Source organism: Chelonoidis abingdonii, chromosome 2 (genome assembly GCF_003597395.2).
Source record: "Chelonoidis abingdonii isolate Lonesome George chromosome 2, CheloAbing_2.0, whole genome shotgun sequence".
NCBI lineage: Eukaryota > Metazoa > Chordata > Testudines > Testudinidae > Chelonoidis > Chelonoidis abingdonii.
Window position 1 is genome coordinate 248,044,631 of NC_133770.1, and position 12,952 is coordinate 248,057,582.

Consider the following 12,952-nt stretch of genomic DNA (forward strand, 5'->3'; position numbering starts at 1 on the left):
GCCCGAAGCCCAGACACTGGCAGCTCCTCTTAGAAGCCATTAACCTTCCGTTCTCCCCTTACAAACGAGAACTCCCCTCCCTCCTGCTCTGCTGGGTGACCCGGCTGCTCTGCTTTAAAAACAAAACACCTCTTCTGGGGGAGGGCAAGGCTATTTCAAAGCGGAAGCGGGGCTTGTTTTCCGACGCTGTGCAGAGAGCCCAGGGGGTGCCAGGTGCTGCATGCCATGGGCAGTTCATGAGAGTCAGGGTGCAGCGGAGAAATGCAGCCCCCAGCCCTTGCACTCCAGCTGAGCATTGGAGACAACTCCCCGGGCTCCCTGCTGCGGCCAGAGAGCTGAGAGCGGCTGGATGCCCTAGCTGGGGGGCGGGAGGCGGTTGCATGCTTATCCCAGCGGGCATGTGACCTAGGGGGTGCCTAGCTGTTACTTATTAATTATTATTATTATTTATTATAAAAATGGCAATAGGAAGAAGCAAATCCAGATTTATCCGGGCCCCGTATTCATCATCGGCTGCTCTGGGACTGTCTGCGCTGTGGTGACACCGGCCCTTTTGGGGCAGGAGCAGCTAACCAGTGTATGGATCTGCAGAGCGTCCTGCCTTCCCCGCCACCCCCACAACCCTCAGCCCCTTTGATGCAGCGGGTCGGAATTGCGCTGGTTCTAGTTGTGTCTGTAATGGGAGGGGGGATACGAGAGCCTATTGCACAATCCTTTCGAGGCCTAGGGAAGTTTCAGGACCCAGGAGAGCTCCAGCCTCCTTCCTGAGAAAGGGGTTTATCTAGGAAACAGCTCGTTGGTGGCCCAGATGAAGGCCTCGAAGAACACAAAATAAGCTTTTATAGACTAGAACTACACACTGCTGCATTAGTACTGCGGGGGGCGGGGACACCTGCCCTGGGGGAAATTAAAGTGGGAGTCTCTGGCTTTCCGGCTAGGTCCCTCCATGAAGTTCCAGCACCTTTCCCTACTCCAGGCTCAGGAGCAGCAACTGCGAACAAAACCATCTCTGCTCCTCCTCACCCCAGCAGCACCCCTAATTTCACTCACGACCCGCCCCTACCAATTCTTCCCACCTTCCAAACCCTCCACCCTGCCTTTTAAATTCCTCAACCCACCTCATCACGGAAAAGATGGCCCTCTGACCCAACCTTTGCACTCACAAAGGATGGTTGGCCCTGGGATCCACTTTCCTACCGTGTGTGGTTGAGTAGTCCTGGGTCGGGCACTCTGGGAACGAAACTCGTCACCATATCCCAGCAAGCTACCTAATCTTCCCAACGTCAGTAGGCTAATAGATTAAAGCTGTCTTGACAGCTCACCTCAAACAGCCCTGACGCTGCAATATGTCCACGTTGAGGAGTTTATATACAACTCACACCCTTCAGCCTGTATTTCTCCGCCTGTAGGAGGGTTCTTCTCCTCCACCCTACTTCCAGTCTTCTGCTCTCATTAACAAAAAAACAACCACCCTGCAGATCGAAACTGACAAACACAAGGACAAGGGGAAAAGTGGCCACAGCCTCACCTCACCCTCTGGGCCTCGATCCCGGATGCTGCATTTCTTAGCATAATCAACAGCACTGGATAAATGACACTGAACTATTGTCCAGCACAAGAACACCACTAAGCTGTGGCAAATGTGATAGTGAACCTTACATCTGGAGGAAGGAGAAGAGGACTGTTGACCCAAGCATGTTCTGGAAGCCTATCATGGCAGTGGAGAGAGAGAGAGATCTTGGAATGGCCCCATGGTCCTTCCACCCCCAAATTCATCACCCCAGCTAGAAATTTTCCAGATGCCTACATCTATGTGTGCCAGTACTGTAATACTTACCACTGTTATTTTCTTATGCTGGGTATTGCTGAGGATACATAAATGCAGTAAAGGATGATGGGACAACCTATCCGTCACTTAACCCCATACCATTCTTTATACACTGCCTACACTTGGACAGTGACTTTCTTCCAACTAGAACATATATTAGGGTTACACCGTATTTCCATCCATAGCTTCAGATCACTAACCAGATTTCTCTTAAATTGTTTCCAGACATATCACTGGCTTTCCCCTGAATACAATGAAGAAAAACGTTTTCCCCCCTCGATTATTTCTGTTTCTCCCTCTCCCTTGCCCACAAAACAGGTTTTTCTTCATCATGCTCCAAAACTGATAAATACCCTATAATTTCTCAAGCCCCCGGCAATCCTCTTTCAGGTGATGTCTTTGAGCAGTCACTCATATTCCACATTCTTTTACCAAGGAGATTTCCATTGTTGTTTTGATGGTACATCAAAGAGGTGGCTAGTGCGATGATGAAATAATAATACTAATTTTCACATGGAGACTGCTTTGCATTTTCTAGAGCACTTTGCAAACATTAATTAGTATCCCTGCCATCCAGTAGGTTTTACCACTGAATGCATAATTGATGGATGAGTCTGGGAAACATAAAATAAACACTGAAAAGCAAGAACTTGCAGTATAAGCATGTGTGTGTTGCAACAGCCAATATACAATAATGCAGTGTACAGAGGTAAACTACTGTTATTGCTGAAACTGCTCCAAAAAACCCTGAATTATTTCCCCCGTTGTCATATCGGTGTTAAATTGTGTTAAAAATGCATGTGTGCATATTTTCCAGGTAGCAACAGGAGAGCTTTCAACCCCAATAGGCTTTTCATGTAAGACATAAAACATTTGACATGGACTGTACTATTAAAACTAAGAAGAGGGGGGGAGAGACACTCAAGGACGGATTTCCATTTCAAACTCCATTCTAGCACTTTGTACTCCAGCACCATTGGTGGATCAACATTTAATGCTTGGAGATTCTAGCTCCGCAGGAGTCATGTCAGGGGACCTCTAGAGCCAATCTGCTTGGGTAGAGGAGTGATAATTATTCATGGGCTCCTGCGTCTTGCTCCTTCTCTTGCACAGCCCCACGCTGCTGACTCAGTGCCTTATTCAGTCTTCTCTCTCCCTCTCCACTGCTGTAGCTGGACCCCTTTGCCTTCACAGCCTCTGAGAATCTGCACATCCATCCCACCATGGCTAAAACAGCAATGGGTAAGAAATCGCATCTCTTTTTCTTCAGCCAATGCAACAGCCACTATATCCTAGGACCACCGGCTTTCCTGGGTGCTGCCTTAAGAGGCCTTAATGTTTAGAAAAACCCAAGTCAATGTTAAATCTTTTTGTTTATTTTTTTTAAATCAAAAAGCAGGGAGGAGGGTTGGGAGCCCGGGGGTCTTTGGAAATCTTAGCCTGAGATCTGATGGCAGATTGCTCTTGGGTGATTAAGGCAAATAAGTTGCACACTCATTTCAAGGAGATTTATTTGGTTTTAAAGAGAGTTTTTTGTGAGTGGCACCAAAAAAGTGCCCTTACCTATTCTGAAATGTGTTATGTGTTTGGTTTTATAAAGCCCCTTATCGCCAGGTCTCAAGATATTGCTCGCTCTTCATTTCAGCTATTTCTTGGAGATGATGTGTTGAAAGCAAAACACTTGCACAGTGAAAGTGATCAGTTTCGTGTCTGAAAAGGAAAGACACCTTCATCTCCCCCAGAGACAGGCTTTAGAGAGAGACTTTTCTCTTTCGTTAATTCGATACATAACCCGATCGCCTTGCAGAGAACAGGTCCGCCCTTTGTTTTAGGGAGAGAGGCGGTGGGGTGGGGTGGGGCTGGGGTGACATTGGGTTTCTTTGTGTAACGCTGTGCACCGCTGTTCCAGGGGAGAGGGCACCTGCAGCGTTTAGCGCCACAGGCTCCAGCAGCCCAGTACAATGCAGGCAGACAGACCCCACCCATACGGCTGCTGCAGCTGTCTCGTCCCAGGCACGCCCAGGGAGCCCGCGCCCAGTAACCTCCCCAGTCCCCTTAGACATTAAGAAGTGGGGAGGAGGGAGGGCTAGCAACGCAGAACCTGTGTGCACAGCACCAGGAGAACAAACCCAAAAGGCTTTTGAAAGAGCCACCTCGTTCTTCTTCTGCAGCCTGGACTCTTGTACCCCTGCAGTCTGACTGCACACAGAAAAGTAGGTCATTGGCTAATAAAGGTATCCTCCTACCAGGATATTTTTTTCTAGATAACGCAGCAGCTTCTTTCCCCACCCCACGTCCTGTTTTGTTGGGAGTGACAGGCTTGTCTTTTTTACTTTGTCCCACTAGAGCGAACGCAAACTGTATATATGGACTCAGCAGCCCCGCCCCATCCATCCCCACTCACTCATTCTGGGTCTGGGTGTAGTTAACGTGCGTGGCTTTACCTAATCTCTCATTCCCTTTGATATCTGAGAAGCAAGAAGGCGAGATGTCCAATGATTGCTGAGGCTCGGAGCCATGGTTGCGGTTTTATTTAACCATCTGGGGAATCGCCCCTGTCTAGGGCTAAAATTAAGAGGCACAAGCAAGACATCCTCCCCCGACTCCTTTTGTTTCACTGACTGCGGTTAACTGCTTTGTGGTGCAAATGGGTGGAAATAGAGGTTGCAGTGGAGGGTGTGGAAAGGAGCGAAATGCATTAGCCAGCAGACCAGTCTTTTAAAGGATCTCCAGATCATCAAATTCCTTTCTGCTTCCTTTGGAAAGGGAGAAAATGTGGATGATACCTTAGAAATCGAAGAGTTTCAAAACACTTCCCTATCAAACACCCCCCTAACCCACTTTCACAACAGCCACCCAGAATAAGGAAAGCAAGGTTTAAACGCCTTTATCTGGCCCTCAGAAAAAAAACCAAGCCCTTGTACTCACTACTGAATCACTGTGGCAATAATAATCCTGTTTCAGTCTTGATCATTTGTCCAGTTAACATGACTCCTCCAGACATTAGTTCTACATTTAAAAACAACACTGGGATTCTCTTTCTTTGATCTGAGAAATAATCCCTAGGGGTGGAAACCATTCTAACCTGGCATTGTCACCTGTAGAGAAAAGGCATGGGACAGCTGTAGATGCAAACAGACTGAGACAGGAGCTGTGGGAGTCTGGCCAGCCCTGCAGTGCTGAGCAAGCCATCCCCTCCCCATTGCAGCAAGCTGGTAATCAGTATTGATAATTTGTAGTCAGTTGGAGACTGATCACTGCAGAAGGCCCCTGTTAGGAATTCTGTCGCCATAGAAGAAAGGGCTCTTCAGTCTTTGATTAATTATCTGGGCTTTCTTCTTTAAAATATTAATTGCATTGAAGAGTTGTTTTTTTAACTATTTAATTAAGGATTAAATAGTTTCTTTCTATAAACTCCCTAAAGGAGTAATGCTCTATTGTCTACTTCTCTAGTCTTTACTTTTACAGAGATTTGACTTTAGTTGGCACTTCAAGTCCTAAAATATAACAGGACCTTTTTGTCTATTCCAAGGGCTTGATTCTACAGAAAAGGAATGTGTTTTCTTCAGAAAATAAGCTTTAGTTTTACCTGAAAAAAAGGGTTATTTACAATCTTGCAACTCTCCAGTTGCCGTTAAATAAACCACATTGCTTCTGGACCAGCACATGAAGCTTTTACTCACTTGTCCATTGAGGGGAAGGAATCACAGTGGTTTTATTAATTTCCTACTGTACACTGTATTATTACACAGCACTAAAGGGCTAGATCATGTCAGCACCGGAGTCAATAGCAAAACTCTCATCAGCTTCAGTTGTGCAGGATCAGGCTCCCCATAATGCTTATGGCCCCAGTCCAGCAAAGTACTTAATCACATGCCTAATTTTAAGCATGTCAATAGTCCTATTGACTTCAGTGGAACTAAACATGCTCTTACAAACAGGCATTTGCTTAATATTCTGCAACACTAAAATAACACAGGGCCTAACTCTGAACTCCTTATTCAAGCAAAATTTCCTTTAGACTTCAACAGGAATTTCATCAGAATGAAAAACCAAGGCCTCAATATGCTTTTATTATTGGCCAATTAGGTTTCAGTTGTTTTTGTTCTGTATGTGTGTGCGTTATTCACTATATTTCATATGACCTGACTGCACATAGGATTGCCATTTCTTTTAATTTTACCCTAAATCTTCTGAGCGTCTGTACAGTATGTGCCTCAGGTGGCACGTGACCAGGATTCATCTCCATATTTGGTCCACTGGTTGGATCATTATCTTCCCTGGCTTGAGCCGGGTACCGATGGGCAGTGCAACGTGAATGCTGATCCATGCCCCCCTTTACTCTAAATGATACATAACTTTTGACATTTTTGTTCCAAATAAAAATGAATATATTTGATGTGTTTATTTGTGTACCCGTAATTCATTATATACACCTGAATGACCACAGTAAAGGAGGCACCAGAGAAATCCATATCCCATAGTTGTTCTGGCATCCTGGTAATGGGAGGTTGAAGCTCAGGTGGTGTGTAATTTCATTAGAACTCAGAAATGAGTCTGAAAAGATTAATCTAGTTTCCCTATGTTATGTCTTGTACATTTAAAGGCTATTTTAACATGAAAACATGTTCAGACAAAAATCTTACACAAAACTGTCCTTCTATCCCGGTCCTCCTATCTGCTTAATTTTAATAAGATTCTGTTGAAGAGAAATACATTGACAAATTGTAAATAATACTTTATTATTGTTCAGTTTGATTTTAAAATTGTAATGAAGGGTGACAGGAAGGGTGGGCAGGATTATGATGTTCAACCAATCATACTTTAGCTAATTTGCATATTTCAGTACTATTGATTAAAATGCTATAAAAGTGGTTCAGAGTTTTTCTTCTATTAAAAAAACCTCTAATTAGCTATGGACTCAGAGTTGGATAGACATCCTGAAGAATATATAATAACTGTTAAATACATGTTCCCCAAATACCAGCATATAGCATTATTGTTATATCCAGTAAATAAATATAGATGTGAAGCTATTAATCTGCATATTGTTATTTAATGTAACTGTTTTCATCATATTGTATAACATTTTAATAACTAAGGGTTTGATCCTGCAAAGTGCTGAGCACTGTGGCCCTCAGCCAGCAAATCACTTAAGTGGGTGCTTAACTCTAAGCATGAGTAGTCCTATTGATGTCAATGGGACTATATATGTGTTTAAACTTAGATATGTGATTAAGTACCATGCTGGACTAGAGCCAAAAATATGTTCCTGTCCATTATTATACATCTTCAGATTGTACAAACCTACTAAACCTTCAGGTTTTTCCTTCTTATAAAAGTGAATCCAACTTTTTAATGTCAGAAAATTAAAATTAATATTCAAAGTATCAGACCAAGTCAATGGGAAATTACCTTTAAATGGTAATTAAAATAAGAGAGCCTAGGGAACAGTGAAGTTAATAAGAGTTTTGCCTGAACTGGGCAGGAACAGATCCTATGATTCTAAACTTTTGTTGAAGTCCAGCATTAGAAATACTTTCAGGTTCTATTATTATTAGAATCAAATTAGTGGAGATTTTTTGGTCACCAAAAATCTGCTGCCAAATACTAGTCATTAGAGGCCAGTCATCTTAACTTCAATACCCAGAAAAATAGTGGAGCAAATAATCAACCAATCAATTTCCAAACACCTAGAAGATACTAAGGTGATAAGTAACAGTCAACATGGATTTGTCAAGAATAAATCATGTCAAACCAACTTAATAGCTTTCTTTGGGAGGATAACAAGCCTTGTGGACACAGGGGAAGCGGTAGATGTGGTATGTCTTGATTTTAGTAAGGCTTTTGATACTGTCTCTCATGACCTTCTCATAAACAAACTAGGGAAATACAATCTAGATGGAGTTACTATAAAGTGAGTGCATAACTGGTTGGAAAACCATTCCCAAAGAGTAATCATCAGTGGTTCACAGTCAAACATAACAAGTGAAGTGCTGTACGGATTGGTCCTGAGTCTGGTTCTGTTCAATATCTTAATAAATTATTTAGATAATGCATAAAGTTTGCAGATGATTCCAAATTGGAAGATGTTGCAAGTGTTTTGGAGGATAGGATTAAAATTCAAAATTACCTGGACAAACTGGAGAAATGGTCTGAAATAAACATGATGAAATTCAATACCGAGAAAGTGAAAGTACTCCACTTAGAAAGGGACAATGAATTGCACACATACAATATGGGAAATGATTGCCTAGGAAGGAGTACTGCAGAAAGGGATCTGGGGTTTATAATGGATCACAAGTTAAATATGACTCAATAGTGTAACACTGTAGCAAAAAGAGCAAACTTCATTCTGGGATGGATTAGCGGGAATGTTATAAGCAAGACACGAGAAGTAATTCTTCCACTTTACTCTGTGATGATAAGGTCTCAGCTGCAGTTCTGGGTGCCACATTTCAGGAAGGATATGGACAAATTGGAGAAAATCCAGAGAAGAGAAACAAAAATGATTAAAGGTCTGGAAAATATGATCTATGAGGAAAGATTGAAAATATTGGGTTTATTTAGTCTGTAGAAGAGAAGACTGAGGGGAGACATGATAACAGTTTTCAAGTACATAAAATGTTACAAGGAGGAGGGTGAAAAAATATTCTTGTTAATCTCTGAGGATAAGACAAGAAGAAGTGGGCTTAAATTGCAGCAAGAGAGGTTTAGGTTGGACATTAGGAAAAACTTCCTGTCGGTGTAGTTAAGCCCTGGAACACATTGCCTAGGGAGTTGTGGAATCTCCATCATTGGAGATTTTTAAGAGCAGGTTAGACAAACACCTGTCAGGGATTGTATAGATAATACTTAGTCCTGCCATGAGTGCAGTGAACTGGATTAGATGACCTTTCAAGGTCCCTTCCAGTCCTATGATTCTAGTATAAAGAACATGTATTCTACTACTGTATCAATGAAATGGATGGCTGAGGATTCAGCTTGGGGGATGTGGACTCTCCAAACTAAGGACCAGACCCTGCACCCATGGGAGTCAGTTGGCTTTTGCTACTGAACTCAACATGAGCAGGACTGAGTCTTGCCCTCCGGTGCATGCGGCCACTGACACCAGGTAGTTGCTTTCATAGGATCTGCTGCAATTCATACACATATATCTGAGGGTAGGACTGAGGCCTAAGGCTCCGTATTCCTTTGATACTGCCTAAGCTGTTGTTCTTTCTTTGATTTATAAGCAATGCTAATCCTAGAGCAAGGATCCCTCTATCGATAGACAGGTGCCAACATTTTCAGATTGACGTGTCTACTGTCATGTCCCCAAATCCATATTTAAGAATCTACAAAATAGTGGCCTGATTTTAAGAGATACTGAGCGCCCACAACGCACCCTGGAGTTAATGGGAGTTATAATTACTCAGATCTTTGAATCTCAAGACAATTTTATTTAGATGCCTGCATGTGGATCTAGGAGCCTAACTATAGGAACCCATCTTAGAAAATGGTGATCTGTTGAAACAGAATGTACATCAAAATGTTGTGTGTCTGAGCAGCACCCAGCATGCATATCTGCTTTGTGATTATGTTATTCTTTGTTACATCTGTATGCTTTCCCTTTCTGTCTGCAATCTGATAATAATATTAATGAGTGAAGGTAAATTTAAGCTACCCTTACAGGCCTGTGCAATTAAACTGGTACATAGAATTAACATCAAGTATTGGGTTTTATTGAACAATTTTTTTCATTGTTACAGTATCACTCTAATCTCTGGCATGTATATATATAATAAATAATTATTCAAATGTGAAGAATCTGTAATTACAATAAACTTACTTTGTAGAGAAAGGTTGGCCTTGTGGTTAAGCCACATAACTGTGAGTCACAGGACCTGGGTTTAGTTCTCGGTTCTGCCACAGACATCTTGTTTAATTTGGGCAAGTTGCTTAATTGCTTTGTGCCTCCATTTCCCCATCAAAAAGGTGAGGATAGCGCTATTCCTTTACCTCTGAGATGTGATGTGAAATTCAGTTTTGTAAGGCATGGAAGTGCTCTGAGATCCTCTGATATACACGTTTAAAAAACAAAAATAACCCCAATGCTCAGATCAAGGAATATGGCAACTTCCTTCCTGAAGCTATATTAGTGTTATTTCCTAAGGAGTCTTTAAAATCTTTAGGATAGCTTGTACTTGAAAAATTATACATCTCTCTCTCTCTATGTATATACTAAAAGACTCGTTCGTGTTAATATATACATTTAGTACTTCTATATACATTTCCTGCTGTCTATCGAGCTTTTCTAAAATTTCTTTAAAAAATAAAATGTCCTTTTGGCCTAAGATTTGTCAATGTACACTTATTCTATTCCTCTTCCTATGTACACCGGGCCCATTCCTGCAGTTCTTACTCTGCCAAAACTCCCATAAGTATTTAATATTTTGGGAGTTATTACTTACATTTAAATTACAGAAACACCTACAGACCCCAGCCAGGTCAGAGCTCCAGTAAATGACACTCTGCCTGATAAGGACTCGGCCTTGCAGTACCCAGCATGCATGCATGAAAGCGTGAAATCTGTGTATCCCACTGGGAAATATTTAAAATTAAAATGTAATACATGAATTGGATCCTATTACAGGCATGGCCAAACTGTGGCTCATGAGCCACATGTGGCTTTTTTACCATTAAAGTGCAGCTCACAATCCCCCTTCTTCACCCCTCTCCTTTTCCACCTACGAGACTGGGAGGATAGAGCTCAGGACTTCTGCCTTGTAGTGAGGTGGTGGGGTAGGAGCCTCTGTCCAGTGGAGGCTTCAGCCCTGCAGGACGCACCTGCTGGGGCTCAGAGCTTCAGCTGCAGTGGGGCTGAAGCCCCAGGATCTGGCTCATGGCAAGTGTGCACCAGCTCTCAAACTTCTGAAGATTGAGAGATGCGGCTCAGAGGGCCAGTAAGTTTGGCCACCCCTTCCCTATTAATTCTCAAAGAGATTTTGTGGCAGTGCCATTTGCAACCCATTTTTATTAGTCCTCATTAAAGATCACAAGCAGCTATTTTGTGTGTATTTGTTATCCTCAAATCTTTCATATGAGCAGAAAGATGAATTGACACCATTCACCATTTTCATAGTCACTGGAAAAACAGTTTCTCTCTAGATACTCACATTGGAATAAGACACTACGCAGAAGTCTGCATGTGACACTCCAAAAATTATACTGAAAAGGTGTAACACAAAAGATTGCATTTCTAATTTAATAGATACCTTTAGATATTTTTTTTGCTATCAAGATTGCAGTCTGATAGTTTGCAGTATCATAGTCTTTTTTTTGATATATATAAACATAAGTAGACAATTACAACCCATACTCACTGTGGTTTATAAAGTGATTCTTCTGCATTTATTGAAGACCTAAATGTTTCCAAGGAGAATGACTTTTTGCCAGGAAAGCAAGATGCTACATTTAAAAAATTAATACAATGCAATATTAATAATTCATTCTTGGAAAACATTAATAGTAAGATATTCATTTTAAATCTGAATGTAATTAGGGATTCAAGCTACTCCCTAATGAAGTGGAATTCAGTTTATTCACTAGTAAAATTTCAGGAAGGCCAGGAGCTTATTTGGTGAAATTTAATGTGCAGTGAACTCCTAGCATAAATGGCTTTGCCCTCTAGTGGCAGGAGGCCTGAATATACTAGTGAGTCACATGCAGTGAAGATACTGTGAGTGCTGTACAAATTTATTACGTATACATCTTGTCAGTAGTGCACCAGAATTTTAAACCACAAAGCCCTGGGCCTCTCCTACACAAAGAATATACTGTCAAGATGTGAGTGATGTTTGAACAACAACCTAAAAAAATGCCCAGCCACTGAACACAAGACAATGCACAAAACAGTTAAAGTAAGTCTGCAAGAAAATGTTTTAATGTAATAGTATATTAAAAAACAACAATAAAAAAATCAAACCTACTTTCAATGTTGTTTTCGGATGTCATTACCTAGGTTTAAAAAAAAAAAAACAACAGTTCCATTCAGGTTCTAGAAAGAAGTGCGCTTTCATGGGCACAGATGCTTCTGTCCTTGTACCCCCAAGCATGACCCCTTCTTTTCAGCCTCTTCAATTTACCTTTGTTCTGGTCCCCTTCTGGTTCCTCATCCCAGTCTCTTTGCCCAGCGAGTTCCAGACTTCCCCACAAAACTCCCCATCTGAGTCCCAGTCCCTCTCTTACCTCAGCCCCCAGTCATAGTCTGTATCTCACACTTCCCATCCTAATCTCTTTGTCCCAATCTGCTTGTCCAGCCAATGTGTCTCAGCCACACCCATCATCCCATCTCACTCTTTCCACACTCCCCAGCTGGCTCCCTCTGCCCTCATTTTCCCCCACTAGCTCCCAGTCCCCATCTCCCCTCTTCACCCTCCTCCCCAGGATGCTCCTTGTCCACATCTGCTCTGTCTGCTGCCACTTAGGTCCAGTTATTGTTCCATTTTCATTTTAGAAAGGCTGCGTCCACCTCCTTCATGCTGGCTGGGTGCCAGCAAGGGGAGAACTGAGAACACAAGATAGCCTCTCTGCACTCAGTTCCTGAGCTTGACACTACAGAGTCCTGCAGCAGCTGGGAGGAGCTGTGCAGAAAAGTCTTGCTTGGTCCCTGCAGCCCTGGGATGGAGAATGCTCAGTACATGGAATTGTCAGAGAATTTAGCCAAATATGAACACATTTCTATCCAGCATGTGTTGAGATTGAGATGAGATTTTTCAAAGGTTTATAATTTGGCCAAATTTGCATGAATTTTCACAGGAGAAGCCAAAGGGACATTTTTGACAAAACAGCCACCTCCCTGCAGACTGTCAGGCCCTGGTTCCAAAGCATGGAGATGCTATACCTTCTCAGCTAAATGGTTGTAAGAATTTTAAAATGGGCAAAACAACTTATGTTTCCATAGAAAAACAACATATGTTTGCCATTCTCAGAAGTGGCAGAACTATTTTTGCTAAAACTTTCCCAGAAAGTTCAGCCCGCAGCAGACACCTGGCATAGAAAATTACAGCCCAAGTGGTTGAAATGTGGCAATGTTATAAGCAATGAAAAACAGCCTTATAAATGAAAAATGTTGGACAACCT

At 42.2% G+C, this 12,952-nt stretch overlaps 1 protein-coding gene across 1 annotated transcript in view; it reads left to right on the forward strand.

The window, feature by feature from the left end:
* Positions 1 to 2,803: 2,803 nt before the first annotated feature.
* Positions 2,804 to 12,952, forward strand: part of STMN2 (stathmin 2) — a 63,927-nt gene continuing 53,778 nt past the window's right edge. The window contains 1 exon segment of the mRNA XM_032763356.2: positions 2,804 to 3,070. Coding sequence (XP_032619247.2) covers positions 3,052 to 3,070 — 19 coding nt within the window. The 5' untranslated portion in view covers positions 2,804 to 3,051.